The sequence below is a fragment of the Diadema antillarum genome, unplaced genomic scaffold (genome assembly GCF_040938485.1).
Source record: "Diadema antillarum isolate AM-2024a unplaced genomic scaffold, OU_Dant_1.0 seq00001343_RagTag, whole genome shotgun sequence".
NCBI classification, from domain to species: Eukaryota; Metazoa; Echinodermata; class Echinoidea; order Diadematoida; family Diadematidae; genus Diadema; species Diadema antillarum.
Window position 1 is genome coordinate 649,808 of NW_027272109.1, and position 23,367 is coordinate 673,174.

Genomic DNA, 23,367 nt, shown 5'->3' on the forward strand with positions numbered 1-23,367 from the left:
TTCAAAGGATGAACATCTGGTTCATATTTCGAAATACACCATGAAAATATTAATTGTAGTTCCTCTCCCTTCACAAAATGTACGTTCGTAGTCAATACTCGTGACAGATTGACCAAGACAGGGGAGGTTGACGGAATAAGGTTAGAGCTTTGCCTTCAAAGCGACTGAGTTAAAAACAGCCCACGGGGCACATGAGTTTTTGCTACACATTGGGAAATAGCTTAACTGTTCACAGTGTGCCATCATGGTATTTCTGAATCAGTGTCTCACATGATTATACAAGATCTAGAGTATAATTCTATCTTCGAGGATTCTTGAGTAAGACAGAGCACATTCTCCGAGGACAGTAATAATAACTACTTTTCTTGCATCTTGTGCAAGGAACTGTACTACGTTGGAATGTTTGCATCATACGATTTGAGAGGTACATATTCTATCATTCTTATTACCATCATTATCATCATCATTACTGTTAAAAAAAAACAACCAGTGTTTCTGTATTTACACCACAGAGTGTGCCTTTATTTCGCGCATAGATAATTATTTTCTTCCGTTAAGACCACTCCCCTTCAGTTCCATGTTGCATAAGCGAAGTAAAGTGTCGATCTACGGTAGATGTAAACATACTTGATCCCGTCTTTATACTGTGTGACCACAGTTTTTAAATAGAGGTTCTTCAAGACATAAAGATGAACACAATAAAAGTTCGTCGTATCGAGCATATAATAGCGAGCGGTATAGATCTGCGACGCAAATGCTTACCGACGCTAATTAGGAAAAAAATAGTGTTCTGCACATGCGCGAAATGATGGGCGTTCGCGCCCGCGCCCCAACGCTCGCTATACGATTGCCGATCACATGATTTTACGGTTATCTGCCGGTATGCATATCGTATCAATTATGCCTTGAAATCATCTAGATCTTTCTAAATTCCAGCATATTGTTTGACTAAACGTGTAACTTGTTTGTTCATTCCCTGTTTCGATGATAGGTTTTTTCTAGCACGATAGAATAAGTTTCATGTCATGAAAAGGTAGAACGTAGACAGTGGGTTTTTTAATAGATTGTAGAGACGAAAAACAATGCTTATCAACATTATGTTTTGCACAACTGCCGCTATGTAAGATTAAACACATCGCCTCCTTCTCGACTTACCATTTTAAGGGTAAAACCTTTTTTTTAAGGTAAAAAAAAAAGGTTTAATATGACTGCAGCAGCTGCTGATTTTTGCTCTAAAATGGAGACAAAATGCAAAAGAAAGGTGTGAGATTACGCTGTCTTGGCATGATTTCACTTGGGTACGGACGAAAATGTGAAATATTACCGAAAGGTGCTCCGGAAGTAATGCAATCTCAGAGCATTTACCCGATCATGGATGTTTCATGTTCGATCAAACCGATTACAATATCGTATCGGGTCATAGCAATATCCATCGCGAGCGAGAGTCATATTGTGTGCAGCTTGTTAGCTCATCGCGATTGATTCCATTCTACTGCTAAAGGGAATGATTTGATCATCATAATGCTGGTATTATTTCACACGTTTGATCTCAAACTACTCCAAAGCAACTCATTATCCTGGTAAATCGCGTTAGCCTGACAAGTTTCTCGGTAGCGTCTTTCTATATGTTGCAAACAAATCTCAAATGTTGGACGAAAGAACCATGTCTTAGCTTCATTTCAGTGCGTCATCATGATGTCATCTATAATGCGTCTGGTGTTTGGTATCTAATTAGGCCACTTGTGTGAATTTATGGAATGATATAGGCAAAAATGTTGAGTTTACGAACATCTGAACATTGCATTTAGATCCTGGTTATTACATGGTAGTCTATAAAAGACCCTTATACGAGGCAAACCGCCTCCTCTTTTTCAAAGACTTAGATACAGAAGATTTTGTGTTATTCGTGTTTTTTACATTTACTTTCTTTAACTTTGGGGGATGTTTTAAGGCTGTCGAGTAACTTTGTGCAAATGCGTCATATTTCCCGAAGAAATGTCACATAAATTTCACATATGTACAAGACCAAAAAGATAATTTACTAATTATTTAGATTCTTAACTTACATACTAGGAATTCACAGCAATCGAAGGGGGATCTTGATAGAGGTTTCTAAAAAGCTCACAAACTATCAGTTTTCTGCGTAAAGTAACAAGAAACCTTGTTGAACTGACCTTGTCCCCTTCCCAATGATGATTGTCACATCTCGCCGATGTGACTGTCAAAAGGTCGTATATCTCTTTTGCAAACGTCACGAAATTTTGCATGGTTGAAGAATAATGTCTCCCAACATCATGACCGTATGAAATCTTGCACATCAGATATATATATATATATATATATATATATATATATATATATATGTACATACATACAGGAACTGAAAATTAACCCCATGTCACCAGAGAATACGCTCCCATTTTGCACCTAGAATAACGGTTAAGATTGTTCTGGATCCGAATGAATTCACTAGAAACACATAAATTATTGATTATCCCCCTTCACTTTAAAGCAGTTTCCAGTGTTATCATTCTGAGGAAAGGTCTGACTTAACTAAGTATCTCCACAATGTATACCAGCTTATTAAGTGAATCGGATTGTCAGTTTTGCAAAAGGGACACATGAACTATTAAAGGACAAGTCCACCTTCATATACATAAGGATTGAGAGAATGCAGCAATATTAGTAGAACACACCAGTGAAAGTTTGAGGAAAATTGGACAATCCGTTCAAAAGTTACGAATATTTTAAGTATCGCGCAGTCACTGCTGGAAGAGAAGACTACTACAGTGTATGATGTCACATGCGTACAACTATATAAGGAAAATAAAAAGAGAATTTCACAAAACTTTACTTTTTGAATAAAGTGCACAGTTTTTCGACTTGCCACTGACGTATGTTAAGGGTAATATTATTCCCCCTGCCTTCTGAAAGAGAGAAGTCGAGCGTTCTTTTGTTATGCTAGAAAAATGGAAATATGTTTAATTTTCTTTATTCTTTCTTTATATCGTCATACTCATGTGACATCACAAGATATAGTAGTCTTTTCATCCAGCCGTGACTGAGCAGAAACTTCAAAAATTCATAACTTTTTAACGGATTGTCCGATTTTGCTCAAACTCTCTGAGATGTGCGCAGAGTGCAGAGCGCCGTATGATCAAGTCTGGTCTGTGCATTGACAGAGAGCTGTATCGGCAAGAGTGTGAGTCCTACTACAACCGCCTTGCCGACGCTAAGTCAAGGCACCTAAGACAGGAGATTGCTGCCGCAGACACCAAACAACTTTTCAACATCATCAAAAAACTCACAATTGCACATCCGGATTCTGTTCTTCCTGACCATACTTCAAATCTTGTTCTGGCCAATCGGTTCGCTGAGTTTTTCGACAACAAGATTAGCACCATTGCTTCTTCATTCCCAGTGTCTCCTGAAATCTCTTTCTCAAATTCCTCTCACATAGATGTAAACACCGAGTGTTTATTTTCAGAGTTTGCTTTAATCACTGAGTCACAAGTGAAACGTCTCATTAATTCTCTTCCGTCCAAGTCATGTTCTCTAGATCCTCTTCCCACATGGCTACTAAAAGTGTGTCTAGATGAATTTCTTCCTGCTATAACTCACATTCTGAACCTCTCATTGTCATCTGGCGTAGTTCCTGAGCACTTCAAAAGGTCTCACATATTGCCCCTTTTGAAGAAACCTAGTTTAGACCATAATGATTTGAAGAATTTCCGCCCCATTGCTAATTTGTCTTTTATTGGTAAAGTTCTTGAAAAAGTGGTGGCTCGCCAACTCAGAGATCACCTCGATGAACACCAGTTGTTTCCTATTGGTCAGTCTGCTTATAGGCACTTTCATTCCACAGAAACCGCCTTATTGAAGGTACTCAATGACCTCCTATTAGCAGTAGACAAAGGCCACGAAGCTGCTCTCCTGCTTTTAGATTATTCTGCTGCGTTTGACACTATCAATCATGTGATTCTTCTGAACAGATTAGAGTCCAACTTTGGTCTTACGGGAACAGTCTTGAGATGGATTTCATCTTACTTACATGACCGCCACCAGATGGTAAACGTTAACGGCGCACTTTCTCAGTCATTCCCTCACAGACATGGTGTCCCCCAGGGGTCTGTGGTCGGTCCTTTACTATTAATTCTGTACACAGCCCCTCTGTCTTCTGTAATCAACTCTCATGAAGATATTCTACATGTTATGTATGCCGACGATACTCAAATTTATATAATCATACAACCAAATACTCAAGTTGAAGCACTCTGCAAACTCAGTAGATGTGTTGAGGATATTAAGCAATGGTCATGTGATAATTATTTGAAATTGAATTGTGTTAAATCAGAATTTTTGTATGTTCATTCTCAGTTTAGGCGAGGTGGTTCTCTCACAGAATTTTCCCTCGAAGACAGTACTATACCCACCTCTCAGTCCGTCAGAGATCTCGGAGTTTTTGTAGATAAGCACCTGAATTTTCAACAACACATTAAGAACTCATGTCGTTCTGCTGCTTGGGGTATCTGTAAAATTGGTAAAATCCGTAAGTTATTGGATCAGTCTTCCACTGAACGTCTCATTCACGCATTTGTTTCTTCCCACCTTGACTACTGCAATTCCCTTCTTGTTGGTCTCCCTGCTTCTAGTATTGCACCACTTCAAAGAATTCAAAACACAGCTGCTAGGCTTGTAACCCTTACAAAAAGATCTGACCACATTACTCCTGTTCTCCAATCCCTCCACTGGCTCCCCATACATCAACGTATACACCTTCAAAATCCTCCTTATCGTTTACAAGATATGTAATAATCTTGCTCCATCTTACCTCAAAGACTTAATTTCTTTCCGCTCCTCCACTTCAACCCGTTCTCTTCGTTCTTCCTCCACTCTCCAACTATCACATGGTCCCCGCACCTGCACCCGCTATGGTGACAGGGCTTTTTCTGTTATTTCCCCGTCTCTCTGGAATAAACTTCCTCTCCATATTCGTAATGCTGATAACGTTGATAAGTTCAAGTCATCGTTGAAAACTTATCTGTTTACTCAACTTTAATTATGTTGTTTTGCTGCTGCATGTTATATCATAATACGTATATTTGCTTAATGCTGTATTTTATTTTAATGTCATACTTCTTCTTTTTTTTTTCTTTTTTCTTTTTTTCCGGATCAATGCGCTCAGAAACATCAGTATTAAGCGCTATATAATTGTTATTCATTATCATTATCATTGTTCTACTAATATTGCTGCATTCACTCAACCCACATGTCTATGAAGGTGAACTTGTCCTTTAAAGCTCAAGTAAGAGAAGGTGACGGGGGATGGCAGTGAAGATAAAACTTCTTTGGGATCTGCTAAGGGATATTGATGCACACTTGTCTTTGGTTAACCCTTTCTGTGCTAGTGACTTATTTGATGTATGCGCACATTAACACACAAATTACCTATGAAAGGAAATCAACGTGATACGCAGAGGGTTAAAGAACGTAAAGGAGGGATATAACCTCAAAATATAGTCGAACTTCAATTAACAACTGATTCTGAAAGTGCTTTCCAAATCTGAAAAGAAAATAATTGAGGTTGATATCAGTCTGTATATAGTTAGGCATTCTCTTCCTATACAAACGCTTGATTTCATATAAATGAAATGATCACAGGAGATTTTCTGTCACAATAAAATCACTTCCCTGTACATCTTTTAGAATGATGTTGCCAATTGAGCATCTATAGAAAAGTACGTCGCTGCATAAAAATCTGTATTCTCCTGTCGTGGCAGCCGAGCGAAGAATTGGATACATTTTCCATTATCCCTTAAACGGAAAACAAGGTTTCGGAACAGTAAACCCCTCCAGAGAAAACCGTCGAAAATTAAAAGCGTCGTAAATACGTTGTTGAGATCAATTTAACTTTTCGGATTTCCCGGAGGTATTTTGCAACGAGGCAAGCCAGTAACTGGCCTTTGGCATTTGCAGAGCTTGTTGGCAGAGGTGGTAGTGGAATGGGGAGGGGGGGGGGGGGGGGGGGGGGTAAAGGGGACAGTGTGGCCTGAGTATTTTAATATTTTATTCCCGTTCAACTTGACAAGCAAGGATGCAACCAAGCTAATAAGTCGGTATTTAAAGTTCTTTATGTCTCGGTGTATGCCTGTAGATCCAGAGACAATTTTGACCTGTACGAGATGATAATAATAAAAGCATTTTCATTTCGCCAAGAAGACATCCGGCCGAATACCCAGAGCCTCGGAGACCCATCCAAGGTGAAAGTTTGAGGGGAACACATCCTGCTCTCTCTTGTCTTCAAAGATAATTCCACTAGGAGATTTGATTTTAAGCTTACGTAAAGTAAGGTTACCATCTTCAGTATGCTAGCTGTGTCTCGCGTTACACTTTTGATGGGCGTTAGTAGGTCGCCGCGGTCATAATAATTTTGCAATGTTCACCGTGCGACTCGCAGATACAGGGTTGTGGTGTCTAAAAACAAACGGACAGAAGCACACACAAACACACACGAAACAGGCGCGCTCGCACGCACACACACACACACACACACACACATGCATACATGTACACACACACTTTCGCTCCAAAATGGCGTTGGAGATCATTATATATAGAAGTCTCTATTTGTTAACAATCATTTATTTCTTCGCACATTCTAATATAATATATATACATATATATATGCCTAATAATAATAATAATAATAATAATAATTAGCATTTTTACCGCGCTTAATACATGGTTTCTAAGCGCCTTACACATATCATAATCATATCGAAACATAATCTTGCATATCATTCAACATAACTACAAACTCTACAATAATTTACATTACTTAATATAATACACACAAAAATAGAAAAAAAGGGTAACATAGAGAAACACGAGATCATTTGAAATTCATATTATATTGTCTTCATTAAATGTGTCTTCAGGAGGGTCTTAAACGTATCTAGCGAGGGTGAAGATCTGATGTGCAGGGGGAGCTTGTTCCATAGTTGGGGCGCAGCGACGGCGAAAGCACGACTTCCATAGCGGGTACGTGGTATGGGTCCAGGGCTAAGTTTTTGGAGATGGATTGAGCGGGAGGATCGCAGGACACGGGATGAATTCTTGGGAAGTAATAGTTCAGAGATGTATCCAGGGGCTAAACCGTGCTTGGCTTTGTAGGTAAGGGTAAGTATTTTGAACTGTATCCTTTGAACCATGGGGAGCCAGTGAAGGGAGCGAAGGATGGGAGTGATGTGGTCGGATTTCTTAATGCGAGAGACGAGACGAGCTGCTGTGTTCTGGATTCTTTGCAGGGGGGCAATATGGGCATAGGGAAGGTTGACATACAGAGAATTACAATAGTCGAGGTGTGTGGTGACAAAGGCATGGACAAGACGCTCCGTGTTGGCTTGGTCCAAGAAGCGTCTAAGTTTCCCAATTTTGCATATGCCGAACGCGGCTGAGCGGCACGTGTTGTTTATATGCCTCTGTAGATTGAGCTTGTGGTCTACGACGACACCGAGATCTCGAACTGATGCTGATGGGGAGATAGCATCTCCAAAACAGTTGTTCGGAAAGGGCGTTGATTGGCGAAACTGAGATGAGACGTGAAGGATTTCAGTCTTTGCCTCGTTGAGTTTGAGTTGGTTCCGACTTGACCACAATTTGACCGCGGTAACACACTCAGACAATCTCTCCAGACTTTCCTTATGTTTACTATGCTGAAGAACTACGTACAGCTGCGTGTCGTCCGCATACATGACGTGGTTGATCCCTTGATGGGATCTGATGACCTCAGCAAGAGGACCAGTGTACAGGATAAATTCCAACGGTCCCATGACCGAGCCCTGGGGTACACCGGCCTGTACAGAGAATGGGGGAGAAAAGGAACCATTCACTTTTACAATTTGCGTCCATCCTACGAGGTACGTCTTCAACATCTGCAGGGCCAGCTCATTGATGCCGTATGTCCGTTGAAGTCTCTTGAGGGCAACCGTGTGATCGATCGTGTCGAACGCCGACGAAAAATCTAAGAGTACAACGACAGCTTCATCCCCTTTGTCCAAGGCCAGGAGGAGGTCATTGTAGACTTTAACTAGTGCGGTCTCGGTGGAATGAAACTTGCGATAAGCTGACTGCATCTCAGGAAATAGACGGTGCATCTCGAGGTAAGCGCAGAGCTGTTCCGACATAACCTTCTCGAGAACCTTACCAAGAAAAGTGATGTTGGCAATCGGCCTGTAGTTTGAGAGTACATTTCGATCCAGGTGAGGTTTCTTCAATACAGGAACCACATGGGCTACCTTGAATGATTCCGGAAATGTGCCAGTAGAGAGTGCCAGATTGACAATATTAGTGATCGAAGGAAGAAGCTCATCTAGACAAGACTTAAGAAGCCACGTTGGAATTGGATCTAGGCTACTCGTCTTAGTTGCACGTCCCAGTATAACACTGCGAACGTCATTCTGGGACACTAGTTCAAAGAACGAAAACTCGCTACCACATGTATCTCCTTCGTCTTGCAGGTTTGCAACTGGATCACAATGGTTGAGACCAGCAATGATTTTCGTTGTCTTTCCTTGGAAAAAGTGTCCAAAATCTGCAGCCAGCTGTTCGTCAGAGTCGTGATCAGGAAGTGACGCACTGCTCCTTGGTGTGGAAAGCTCTTGGACAAGCTTGAAAAGTTGCTTGTTATCACTTTTTGCGATCTCTGCTGTTAGGTAAGCTGTCTTTGCCGTGTTAAGTGCCTGTTGATACTCTCTGCAGCATGCTTTGTAGATTTGTTGGTGAATCTCAAGATCAGACTTCATCATACGACGCTCAGCACGCCTTCTCAATCTCTTAGATTCTTTCACACTGTCCGTGTACCAAGGGGCGTGTGGGCGCAGTGAGATATCAGCAGTTTTCAGAGGAGCGTGTGTGTCTAGAAGATGCGACATTGTGGAGTTGTAGCACTTAACAGCCTCAGGTCCCGACATAGAAGTGTCATCACCATCGGACGTGCGCATTAGATTTGACTCCGAGATATCCCGTCGGAATCTGTTTAAGTCAATGTTGCTTGTCTTTCTATAGACGACTCGCTTCTTAGCAGGTTTAGCTTCTTAGCCTATGATATAATTCCTGATTTATTCTGTGTTATATTTTGTTGGGGAAAAAAGAATGAAAATAAATAAATGGAACTGAATTGAAATCACTGGTGAGAGTGTTAATACTCATTTATGATAATGTAGTCACATTACTATACAGAACGTAGTCACATTGAATGAATATGTAATATACATTCATCACAATACGAGATGGTGCTTTAGTTCCCGTATTCCCATATTATTTATGGCAAAGATCCGTCACCAGCAAAATGATTAGGGGCGGAGGATAACAAACAATACGAGAAAATTACCACCGCGGCCTTATACAGAGACGTCCTAATCAGCTAACAGAAGACTAAACTCAAGAAAATCTGAAACTCGCCGCCTACAGAAACGTTGTAGGTATTTTGAGGAAATTTTGATGGGGACTTCGGAACCTCGAAGATATTGGGTTTAAGGAAAAAAGCAGGAAGATGCTCAAAGAAGTCATACAAAATATTAGCAGCTGGATCATATCTATGATCTTCCTATAGGATATTTCATTATGAAGGACTGGTTAATAGAACACCCTACGGTGCAGACGGTTATATTATTGTGACATTTTTTTTTTTCTGTCTTTTTTCCTTATAAGTTATACCCATGAGAAATGTACTACGTTTCACGTATATAGGGGGATAAATATAGATCATGGTGTTATTTGAAAGAGAAATATGCTCACTGTTGTTCCACAGGCTAAGTGTCATCTCCAGAGAGAAATGTGTAAGATACTACAAAAGGAAGTTAAGGCTTCTACCAACCTCTAATAATTTTGCTGGCGAGCTCACCACCAGAATTTTCTTTGAAAGCTTTCTGTGTGCAAGATACTGTTACCCACACAGTAGAACGACATGAAACCGCTGAAAGATTACATAGCTACAGGTGTACAGGTGTTCGTCCTCAGTGGCAACCATGTTGACCCGTTTCTGAGGGCGATCACCATCCAAGTTTATAAAGGATGAGACCACGAAAACTAAAACAAATTCAAATGGATAAGAGCAATCAAAATAAGTGTAAAGAGTGTTATAGACACTGACGACACTTTACGCGCTCATAAACCGTGTTCTATAGGCCTACAGGTGGTATGCGTTCAAACACATTTGGCATCATTCCTCCTAATACACCGTTGTATCGCAAATCTGTTGTCTTAAAGACACACGCTCTTACTTTGTAATGTTGCTAGGAATAATAGTCCAAAATACCTATCCACGGAGCGAGAGTAATATGGAATGAACCTTTTGTGCATAGCTTTAATCGATAACATTTCATAAACGATATCATAAAAAAGCAGTGTTCTATCAGAACAGATGCATAAAAAGATGTACAATTTCCTTAAAAAAAGGGGGGAGTAGCGATATTTTTTAGACAAAACTTGATAAATAAAGCTGGAATTACACAAAGATGTACCGTATGATGTACGCCTGTCATTCTGCAACCCAATGTAATCAATACGGGTAATTTGGTAAAATTGAGGACTGCATTTCAGAAAGAAGCTGTTGCCTTCGATGTTATTAAGTTAAATTTTACATGAAGGACAAACAAAAGAAAACAAAGCGGGTGACTCGATTATCGCACGAGCGACTGTCACGCTTTTATGGGAAATTGAGAGTTGGATCTGCCTGAAGTATGAAACATTGCTCCCCGCCTCCACCCCCCCCCCCCACCCCCCCCCCCCCCCAAAAAAAAAATGGTAATAATCTTTAGGCTCAACCGTGCCGAACAGCAGCTCGTGTAGATTGTACATTGATCCCTCAACATGTGGGTTAGCGTGTGCATGTGCGTGAATGGATGTTGGTGAGGGTTTGTGCGCGCGTGTGTGCAAAGGGGTGTGTGCGTTTGTGTGCGTTTGTCTATGTGTATGCGTCATGTGGGTATGTGTGTTTGCTTGCCTAGATGGGCGTACGTGTGTGTGTAGGTGTGTTCTTGAGATCAGAAATTGTGCGACCGGGAAATTTCGTTTCACGCATCATGCATGTCGTTACGGTAGGTGTATTCATTTATCAACTGTTCACCAGCCCTGGGATATTGATTAAGACCAGTCTTTCTCATCTTTTTTTTTTTCACCATTATCCATCTTCTTCGATTTCGTCTCGACAAACATCAATTTCGACTGTAATGTGGAATCGTTTCTCTTTGGCCACGGTTTGAAAATAAAAAGTTAATGAATAAGTAACGAATAACGTAGAACTTCGCTTTCTGTGGAAAAAAAAATGAACAGGTGTAGACATCATCACTAAGGGCGGTGAGTTGGCTCAGTCGGTAGCGCGTCTGCCTCACGATCACGCGGCCCGGGTTCGAACCCGAGTCTGGACTGAGCAATGTTGTGTGTAAACATACCGTCCCCTCTAGCAAGAGGCAAAACACTCTGTCCCTCGGATAGGACATAAAATGGAGGTCCCGTGTATGAGAGAGTCACAGCTCATGCACGTAAAAGATCCCGCTTCATTCATTCATCGCAAAGAGCAGGGTGTCTAACCCGGTGAAGTGGTCCCACCCCACATCCAACTGGACCCCATGGAAGACCAGCTTAGTGTAGCTGAATATGGGCTATCCAGCCATCTTCACAGATGGAAAATGAACAACAACAACAACAACAACAACTACATTCTACCTGTTACCGCAGAATGCGGGGTTAGGTTTTCTCTCTTTTCTTGGCTTGGCCTTTTAGTTTTCAATTCATTTTAACGGGTGAAATCTATTTTTAAAAAAGACTACTTTTTGTAAGAAATTATAATTTGTTGACGTTTTTCTTGTTTTAACCCTTTGGCTTTGATATCAGTCCAAGGTATCAGTCGCCCTTCTATTAAGGGGAAGTCATTCGGACGCTCATCACTTTTACTCTTGTACTCAAACGCGGATCAGGACAGAGTAAATCGACAAAGTACGGTGAAGTTCTTGATAGGAGAGCTGCTGACTGGTAGAACCTATATGCTTTCTTTTTATTAATGGTAATTTTTTTTTTCTCATAAGAAATAACACATTCTTCTTTTAGATAGAGAATTTTTTTTTCTGAATTTTCTGAATTTATTGTGAAAATCGGGAAAATGCCGTAACGGTTTGATAAAACAAATATTTCAGTTTAAAGGTAAAACATAGTTTTCAGAAGGGCTCAAAATTCAGCTTGCGCCATGTGGACTTTGCTTGTAATAGTAAATCTATGTCGAAAGGCTCGATCTACCAAGAAACTTGTCCGGCCGACGCGATTTGCCAGGATAATGGGTTGTTTGGGAGTATTTTGAGAACAAAAGTGTAAAATAATTTCGATTATATAGTAGGTCCTACGCGATTTTTAGTCTTGAAGAGCCCTCCCGGTTCAGTATTGGATAGGTAGAACAGAACGTTACGTGATGATCGACCGTGCCCTAGAGCAGTCGTATTTCCCAACATACTCCGTGCGATTCACTCACCATGCTCACGCGAAGAAAATAGGTGGATACTGCTGTTGCCCGAGATTTTGTCGATTGTCGATAATACATTATAAAACATTGCGTAGCAACCGTGAGCGGATAATTATGTTCTCAGACTCCAATGCTGTCGGCTTCACATTCTGGCTAATATTTCACATTTTCGTCAACACAGCGTTATTTCATACATTTCATATTTACATTACATATCTTTATGGCCCCATTTTTTAGAAAAAAAAATAACACGAAACAATACAAAACAAAAGTTTCACCTTGTAACTAGGGTTGTGATTTTGTGAACATGATTTTAACAAAATATCAAAACTTCTCCCTTCTCCCAACATACTGTAAAACGAGGAATTTTCGCGTGCACTTTAATTTCGCGAATTTCGCGAGCGCCAAGATTCGCGAAATTAAAATGCACGCGAAAGTCCTTGTTTACACTATTATGCATTGAACGTCAGTGGCACTTCGCGAAAATTTCATGCCACGAAAAAGGCTGCCGGTTCCAATTCGCGAAAAATTCATGCCGCGAATATATCATGTTTTACAGTAGTCTCATCTCTCCTCGACTTACCTTTCCTTCGCGGGATTATTCGTCCTTTCTCCGTTGATTCCGCATTCCATGTATAGTCCACATTGCTCGCCGACTTCGTTCTTCTCTTGCTTTCATGTATCTTCACTTCTCTCTCCTATCTCCATGATTTTCCAACATTCAATTCCTCCCTCTTCCCTTCTATTTCATCTTTCCCCTTCTAACGATGTCCGAACATCTTGATTCTCACTCCATTCTTCCTTACCACTCTCTCTGTTCCTTTCTCTTCCGTCTCCACTAGTGCAACTTCAACTTCCACCCTATTGCTGTCCCCCACTCTTCTCTTTTTGCCCTCCTTACAACCCCCATATGTCGCTTCCCTCTTCAATTCTCCTCTTTCTAGACTCTTCTTCTGCCAAACAACGATCCGGTTAAGGACTACATACACATGGTGTCACCGCAAATCTTTCTCCCTCATGTACTTCACCATGCAAACCTTCAAACAACATAATATCAAAACTTCGTTTACCGATACAATGAATAATCATAAACGTCTCTGCATGGATATACCCTATGATACTTGCAAGTGATTGTTATAGAACGCTGGCTCGTCATAATAAAGCTCAAACGCCATTCGAAGTAGACAATACACTGCCTATCGGCTTAAGGATGATTCATTAATCTGAAATTAAGCTCGGCTCAATGGGTACGGCCGTATTATGAAAAGCATAATAGCATATCCCACAGGTTTATTATGTTCTATAATATATGACGTCATGTGTTGTGCGGGGAGGAATCACGTTGTTCGACTGTCTAATCTGATTCTCGTTTTAAACCATTCTTGACTGTTTGTGTTTATCATTGCATTCGACAGGTTGATGGTATGCTTGAAATCACTTCGTCTTGTTTACGTTGTAATCAGCATGATGCAATCGATGCTTTCTCTTTGGTTTTTCTTTCATATCAGAAATATTTTCTGAGTCATTTATGCACATGATGAGCTACTTATTAAGCTATAGGAAGATAGGACGCCATCTTCGTCGTGAGAATTATAGAATAGTGAAGTTACGAAAGGTAATCAGCGAACTGGTGTACGTGATTTTTGCCAGTGTATCAGTGGAACAAAGCAAAGGGAATACAAATTAATGATTATATTGAACCATAGCGAAAAGGTCTACTGGTCAAACATTACTTATTCATAACGTTTATTAATTATTGACAAACAGCAGAGCGAATACAAAGGGTACAACGCAACCCACAGTCATAAAATATCCATGATCATGGGTTCGAGCAACGTGTTTGATGACGTTTCCGCACAAAGATAGCCATTGGAACTCGCGTAGAATATTGTTTTCCTGAATCTTCATGGTGCATGACCCATTTCTCCAAATCATCTGTTCAGTAATGCCGCCCTATAGAGATTTTTTTAAGATAATTATTTACGATGTGTTTATTATTATTATTCCCTCGAAGGATTTTAATCAACATTGCTACTCTCTGTGCTGATTCAGTCATTTTGTTTCTCAAATTAGATCTTTCATATTCTACCATGGAGCTACTATACATGTTTCTACCATTCTTCAAGTTATCAAAGAGAAGCACGATGAGCATTACGTATCACATTCAATGCCCCCGAACTCATTCTGTGATCACAGAGTTTAGTGAATCTATGTTACAATTGTATCTTCGCTAAGAATGGAATTTGTTTTGTTTTTCTTCTTCTGCTATTTCTTCTCAGCAGATTGCAATAATCTATTCGATAGAACAATGTAGAATGCATATGCAATGTAAAATCATTTTCCATTATTGGGTAATGAGTCATCAAGGAGTCAAGCTCTATAGCCATTACAGACAGAAGTTACGATCAGACAGTTATCTTTAACCTCGAGGATAGCTAACTTCGAGGGTAATTTTTATGGAGAGTCAAATGTCGAACAGTCGATTTTGTTACGAAATCAGTCATTTCGTTGGTGAAATGACTTGTAGGTCCCTTTAACTGTCAATTGGAAATTCAATGGACCTCAAATGTCAACATCAATGGTCAACAAGTTTTATAACAGCCACAGATGTTAGGATAGCAACTTTTGGTGGGATGTCAACTTCCCACAGCAACCACACGGCAACAGCCATTCAGGAAGCTGGATTCTTGTCGTTACCATAATAATTGCCATTCCAGCAAGAGTAACTATCACATCATTTTTTCATGAAATGAGGCCCAGAAGTTGATCCCTTGACAAGACATAACCCACATTTTCTTTTTCCTTTCAACAAGCCGACATCACGGCCCTGATCGTCGTCCTGTTCCACATCACGGAGTTCTACCCGAGCACGTGGACGGTGTTGTGGGCGTACAACATTCAGTGTCAGATCCACCGGTGTGCGAGGTTTGTCGGATTCAACAGTACTGTCTTCACCATGATGGCCATTGCAGTAGACAGGTGAGTGAGTACACTGGACATTCACCTCTCTCATTCTCTTCCCCTTGCTGTCTACATCCAGCATGACATATAGACACAAACACCGTTCATGTCAACAGAATCTATTGTATGTAGACATGATTTATATAGACATAAATAGCCATGTAGAAATTATGTACATGTAAACATTTAAAGACCATCAGACACACACACACACACATATATATATATATATATATATATATATATATATATACTCCTAGATGGGTCATTTGGAAGACATTTCCATTTGTTTTATATGCAAATTTTAAAATACATGTTCAATGGCAATTTACGCAATGGAGACACGAAAATTGTCTCCTTAATGACCAGTTGTCTCCCTAATGAAGACACTTCCCCCCAATATGTCTCCCTAAGGTGCCAACTAGGGATATATATATATATATATATATATATATATATATATATATATTATATATTATATATGATACATATATAATGTCACATATACAATGTATATATATTATATTATATATATTGTATATATTATACATCGTATACAGATATATATCGTATATATCAATATATCTTTCTAACCAGCTTTCTCTCCAGCTTTCCTGCCCTTTTCTCTGTATATCTCTATATTTGTCTCTTTTTTCTCTTTCTCTTTTTTTCCAGTTCTTCCAGTCTCTTCCTTCTCTCCGATTTGTCATTTCAAATGAATACAATTTAATTTTTCTCTATCTGTTCTTCTTCTCTTTCTGTTCCTCATCCGATTCTTGTATTCTTTCTCTCAATCATCTCTCCTTCCTCCTCTCTTTTCTTCCTTTGTCTTCTTCCGTCTCCTTCTTCTTTTTCTTTAATTTGCGTCCTTGAGCAACTCACTCAGTCAGTAATTCTCTCCTCACATAGACACTTTGCCCAGGTGTATCAAGTACGTACAGGTGAAAAGCTGAACATTGATGTGGTTGGATATTAATTGCGCCGCCACAAGATAGCTTGAGTGGAATCCTTCCCAAGTGAATGATTAGAGTAAAGTGCCCCTGTAGGCACGGATGAAGGCGTCATGTAATCCCAGTGAAAGAAGCACTTGAGTGCAGGGAAGAGATTCGATAAATTATGACGTGGTGGGAATCTTAGGGGCGTTATAATTTTTTTTCCCTAACTTGCCCCCACCCCACCCCACCCTCGATTCCCGCGATTCCCGCGGTTCCCCCAGCTGGAAAGAACACTGTGTCCCACAGTATGTTCACATGGTGTTCACATTATCGACTATGCGAAAAACGCTCGAACATGTTGAATTTAACAGATGGAAGATTATCTCACACTGTGGTGTGGTTTTTCACAGACTATATACACATAGTGAAATTCTGTTTCACACAGTGAATTGATGATTCACAACGTGTTCACACTGTGTTTCACATTGTGTCACAACGTGTTCACACTGTGTTTCACACTTGTGTCACAGCGTGTTTGCACTGTGTTTCACATTGTGTCACAACGTGTTCACAGTGTGTTTCACATTATGTCACATTGTGGGACACTGTGTTCCATTTAGTAGGGCCGCCTTTCAAGTTGTCTTTGTAAACAATAAAATATAAGACAGTTTTTACGCTCCATATACAGAATGTGTATTTGGTTTTGTTAGATCTCCTTTTTTCAGCGTCCTTGCTACCCTTTCGTCAGTAACTAGGAAGCTTAGCAGTAGTGAGAAGTAGAAAGTCCATTAGGTGCATCTGCCGAATTAAAAACTACGGACCACTGCAGGGCTTTTGGTGCGCGTATAAAGGAAACAACCAGATTGCAGTATATCCGCTGTTTGGAAGGTGCAATAAACTATCATATACTTGTGCTCATGCGTGCACATCTCTGTGTCTTTGTGTGAATTAATGAGAGAATGAATGGAGAATATTGAAATATAGCTTCTCAGAAAGAACAAAAAATAATAGAATTAATATTCAAGCGAAAGAGTAAAGCAGGGGAAATCAAGAAATGAATTTCATCTACTTGCTTTCGTCATTTTATTATTTCTTTTATATAGGAACTGAAATACATAATATATTATGATATGAATATTCTACAGGATTTATTCTGGTCTACATATATATTTTACATCTATATCGCCCACTTGATCCGGCAAAGAGTAATTATCAATCAAATCACTGAGACTTGAGGTCTTCAGTTCATGCAACCAATATCTTGGAATTAGTTTTAATGACAGTCATATCCATCTGATGAATGCGAAAGAGTTCCGATTGCAATTTTTGCGGAATTGAAAAGTATAATCCAGGGATATCTTGAGAATTTGTGGAGATAGAATAGCAATTCTGACAAATCTCCCTATCTCTATCTGTACTCATAATTATATTATGTATGGAACTGATTGTCATACCATTGAAGTAGATGGGCAAGGATTGCATGGGGGCGTCCTACTTGCTCGACACCCACGTGTCATAATAATAATTATACGCCCACGAGCTAGACATTGGAAAAAGGTCCACGAGTCATACATCCACAAGTCATGCCGCCGAGTCAGACGGCCCACGAGCCTAGACACCAAGTACAACAGGCCAACGACCCACATGAACTATAGACACTTATGGCCCACGAGCTCGACACAAGCAAGAACGGTCCACAAACTCGACGTTATACGTGAATTAAGCCCCGTGATCCACGGATTTATACGTACGACTGTTCGAGAATTGCTTTGTGAAAATTAGCGCATCCTCACAATGAATATCTCTTCCCCAATCCCCTTTATCTGATTGTGATCATGATATACAATCACCCTTGTGCTTATAAAATTCTACTTTTCCCTTGTCAAACTACTTTTAACTGGTAAAGATCCTTGTGGGATCCATACAAAGACAGAATCTCCCGGATGAAACCAAATGTTCGTCATGCCCGTACACTCTTAAAACATCAGGGTCAGAACTGACCTGGAACTGGGTCCGTTGGGGTCACACACCGTTCCGGGTTAGAAATGACAAGGAATGGGGTCAGATATGACCCCATACAGAGTCATGAATTGGGTCAGGGTGACCCCATTCGGGATCTTCATGACCAAATTCCAAGTCATTTCTTGACCCGGAACGGTGTGTGACCCCAACGGACCCAGTTCCGGGTCAGTTCTGACCCGGATTTTTTTTAGAGTGTATGAGTATGCCCCGAATTTGTGATAATACTTATTTCTTTGTCACCTATTATCATCAGCATCGCATCTCATGATAGGACGCGAATTCTCTCAGATCATTTTGCTACCAATTGCTCTATTTAATAGAATAAATTCGTGTGACCCAAACATGCCTAGATTTCAGTGATTTCATGTTCTCGCCGCTTTAACCTAAGAATTGTAGTAGCTGGCTGGAGGTTCTGGCCCTTTCACAACGTTTGTCCCTGAAACCTGTCTGTCTCAGTAGAAAAAAAAAATCACAAAAAAAAATGTACTACTATCAAGGGTCTAATTCATAGCACCGGTAAGTATGTGTCACATTTATATCAATTCTTTATTAGTGCTATATACCTTATTTCTGTTCAGGTCATTCACACTCATTCATCTGTCCTATACTTTGCCTAAAGAAGAGAAGAGACGACCAATCAAAATATGAATTTAGAGGATGTACTTAGCATGTTATGCCTGGATGCAAAGTTTTCACTGAGCATGCGGAGAGGTATCTGAGTCAGGGAATTATAACATTGCACTATCAATGAAAGTTGTAAATAACAGATGATTTTGATCATGAAAGAGGCATAACTCTTAATGTCACTGAGTTCGTATCTAACAATAAGGTAGAGCCGAATACGGCAGGTTCTCGGAAGTGAACGCCATTAACAGAGCAAACCAGTGAAGTGGCCGCTACCGCATTGCCTCCGGATTATACCCTCATACCCTACGCATTAATCTTTCCCCGCCTCAATGGGCTGTTGCCATGGGAACTATACGGCTAGCATCACAGTCCGATCATGCATCCCCGAAATTGAACGTTTTAATGGTTTTGTCATAACAGAGCGTGAGCGCCGAGGTTGTTTGCCCTTTGCTTGAAGGAAATTGAATCTTACTGTATGTTTGGAAACAGGAGAAAACATAGCGATTAGGAAAAAATAATAATCGTCTGTTTTTCCCCAAAGCTCTGTAAGGGAAGAGTTTTGGAGGAATCATGTACCATGTTGGAGTAAAGATTATTTTCTTACAAATTTGATTCGCCTACCCTGCGGACGAAATCCATTATCCCCGAAGAACATGAACGCGTTATAAAATCCATCAACCTTTCTAAGGTCGTTCAGTGAGTTGAAATAATTCACGGTACCTTGATGAACTCTACTGAGGGGTGATTTAATCTATTTTGCCCTCACGTCTAATGTCATAGTGTATAAAATTATACATCATGTACTCATGTTCATTGTTGTATGTGTACTGTTGTTGTTTTTTATTTATTAAAGGAATTGAGGAAGAAGATGTGTTTATTCGAGTTTCTCATAAGTAAATAGATAAATGAATAAATGAATATATGAATATATGAATATATATATATATATATAGAGAGAGAGAGAGAGAGAGAGAGAGATAGATGAATAAATAAATCAATAAATAACTGAATTAACAAATAAAGATAATAAAATAAAGATAACTCAATTGATAGATAGATACACATACATACATACATACATACATAAATAGATGGATAAATAACTAGATAAATGAATAAAATGTTAATGAATAAACAAGCGTGTCTATCTAAATCATGTCATCGTTGTCTCCTCAAGGGGACTTGAATTTTCCAGTGAGACTGGATGCGTACTAGACGGAGGAGCACACATGTATTGATATGAACTACAAGAAATCCTAAAACCTCTCCGGCGCCTTTGTCCGTCGCTAATCCATGTGCAATGTTATCCGTGTTTTACACAGATTAAATCTTTAACCTTGCCCAAGCCTTCCCTTGTGAGGAACTTTTCAGCTATAGCAAAATGTTATTTAATACAGGCAACATGACGCACGCACAAAGTGTCATGTATTATTGTCATTATTATCAGTATTGTTTTATTATTATCGTAGTTACTATTATTATTATCATCATTACTATTATTACATTATCATTACTATTATCATTATTATAATTATTATCATTATTATCATTATTGTCTTTTTGTCTCACAGATTCTTCGCCGTAAAGGACCCTGTGGCCTTCAAGAGCAGATTTACGAGAAGGCGCACTAAACTGATCATCGTCTTCATCTGGGCATCAGCCATCGTTGCTGCCATTCCTGTGGCCTTTATGTTTGAGGTGACGCCCTCACTTGACAAGTTACAGTGTAGTGTCCAATGATTTCGCTGATAATAAAGTAGGAATGGGAAGATTTGAAGAAACACCACAATATAGGCCGATACTATAGTTGAAAGTCACTTCTTATTAGTTAGTACAGGGCATTCAATTTGGTCTGTCAGCTATGTTCAATTATTGATATGCGTATAAGTGCGTCTGGCGTTTGATTCTCCACTCTCCCTCTCTCTTAATCTGTTACCATATTTGTCATCATTGGTTGTAGTATTAATATCAGTAATAGTATGAGTATGAATATTAGTATATCAGTATCAGTAAGATTTTAAAATTGGTATTGGTATTGGTATTGGTATTGGTATTGGTATTGGTATTGATATTGGTATTGGCACGGGCATTGACATTCCATTGGTATTGGTATTGGTATAGGTAATTGTATTGGTATTGGTATTGGTATTGGTATTGGTATTGGTATTGGTATTGGTATTGGTATTGGTATTGATATTGGTGTTTGTAAAAAGAACCAAACAAAATCACGTACACAAAAAGTCACTATGAATCTTTACCTTCTACAGAAAACTGTATAGTAATTCATTTGTATGTCCTCTCTGATTCCATCGACTGACATGTTCATTTGAACTTGAGCCGAAATAACAGCTTATAGGGATTTTTGTAGTTGCTTCACTTCAAAGGTTTTTGACTCTTTAGTCTCTTTTAGCATAACATTGATTTCTTTCATCACTCACATCAAGATACATTTACGATACATGTGGACATTCCAACATTAGCGAAGTGTTCTACTCTGTTCAAGATATTCATTGCCCTGTTTGTGAAAAAATTCAGTTTTTACGTTTGTATTAAACTGTTCACCTATTAAAATGATGTTATTTACCTAATAATCGTTTCCACACAGAGTATCTATGGTGGGGATGGTGTAGCCGTTACATACACCGGCAAGCTGCCGTGGGCCTGTAAGGCGATCGTCCCGTTCGGTCCGTGGTGGAAAGATTTCAAACCCGTTTACCTCAACATCCTCCTCTTCTACGTGCCCGTGATCATCACCTCCATCATCTACGTATTCATCTTTACGCGCGTCCGGAGCAGCAACAAATTCCTGCGAAGCAACCTCGTCATCAGCGGAAGGATACCCGAGCACGCGCGGAACACGCACTGGAAAACCGCCAAAACACTGCTCTGCGTCTTCGTCGTCTTCATCGTCTGCTTCGCGCCATTCGCAACGTATCACATCGTGCAGGAGTACTTCAGCGGCTCCCTCCATCCGGAGCTGAAAAACCTCGCGCTTCTCCTGCCTTATTTCAACTCATGTCTCAACCCTATCGTGTACTCATTCACAAACAAAGTATTCTGGCGCGCGGTGAAACAGATTTTATGCAGGTGCGAGCGGTGTCGTGAGCCCGATAAACCGTCGTTCTCATCATGCGACGCCCACGTAGAGGGCAGGATTCAACTCGCCGTGTCGGAGCATGTTCTGGCAAACAACATCCACACACAGGACATAGGACTGAACTTCATATTTGACAGCAGAAACACGTCAGAAATTGCATTAAATCAACTCGGCAAGGATGACAGTGATACCAAGAAAGTGAACGGCGTGCACAAAAAATAGTTTCCAGAACTGGCAGTAACATTTTGGAGAAATATCGTAGAAATTGAAAACTGCTTTGCCGCTAAATTGTTATTCATATTTCATAAAACAGTTATTTTCACCCTGGAGTATCTATTTAAGTGTATACTGGCACTTACGACTTAATTCCTTTTCAGCTGAGTCACATGATGTATGAGTCTATAACGACTTCTCAAAGTGTCTAAGAGGTGACATTTTCTATGGATGTCTCATGCTATAGATTAATGACGAACAACTGATTCTATATTTTGCATTCTGTCATGAAGAAAGTTGGTAATTTGTATTGTCGATTCTAAAATAGCTAACAGCAAGCTAAAACTTTATGATGGCTCTTATTTGGTCATAATAAATGAAGAGATTCCAAGATTGCAAATAGGGGTAAACACCATTTTTAAAGGACAAGTTCACCTTCATATACATATGGAATGAGTAAATGCAGCAATATTATTAGAACACATCAGTGAAAGTTTGGAGAAAATCTGACAATCCATTCACAAGTTATGAATTTTTAAAGTGTCTGCGCAGTCCCTGCTGGATGAGAAGACTTCTATAGTGTATGATATCACGTGCGTACAACAATACAAGGAAAATATAAAGAGAATTTCACAAATTTATATTTTTTGAAAAAAGTGCACATTTCCTCGACTCGTCACTGACGTATGTTAAGGATGATATTATTATTTCCCCCTGCTTTCCGAAAGAGGCAAGTCAAGCATTCTTTTATTTTGCGAGAAAAGTAAAAATATGTTGAATTTTCTTTGTTTTCTATATATTGTTGTACACATATGACATCACAGGCTGTAGTAGTCTTCTCATCCAGCAGTGACTGGGTAGACACTTCAAAAATTCATAACTTTTTAACGGGTTGTCCAATTTTCCCCAAACTCTCACTGATGTGTTCTACTAATATTGCTACATTCACACAATCCACATGTCCATGAAGGTGGACTCGTCCTTTAAACATTTTGAAG

General features: G+C 39.7%; 1 protein-coding gene across 1 annotated transcript in view; it reads left to right on the forward strand.

The window, feature by feature from the left end:
• Positions 1-22,378, forward strand: part of LOC139708502 (somatostatin receptor type 2-like) — a 38,459-nt gene extending 16,081 nt beyond the window's left edge. Inside the window, exons 2-4 of the mRNA XM_071620449.1 lie at positions 15,328-15,493; positions 20,631-20,757; positions 21,665-22,378. Of these exons, the coding sequence (XP_071476550.1) occupies positions 15,328-15,493; positions 20,631-20,757; positions 21,665-22,378 (1,007 nt within the window). The remainder of the gene's footprint in view (positions 1-15,327; positions 15,494-20,630; positions 20,758-21,664) is intronic.
• The last annotated feature ends 989 nt before the right edge of the window (positions 22,379-23,367 follow it).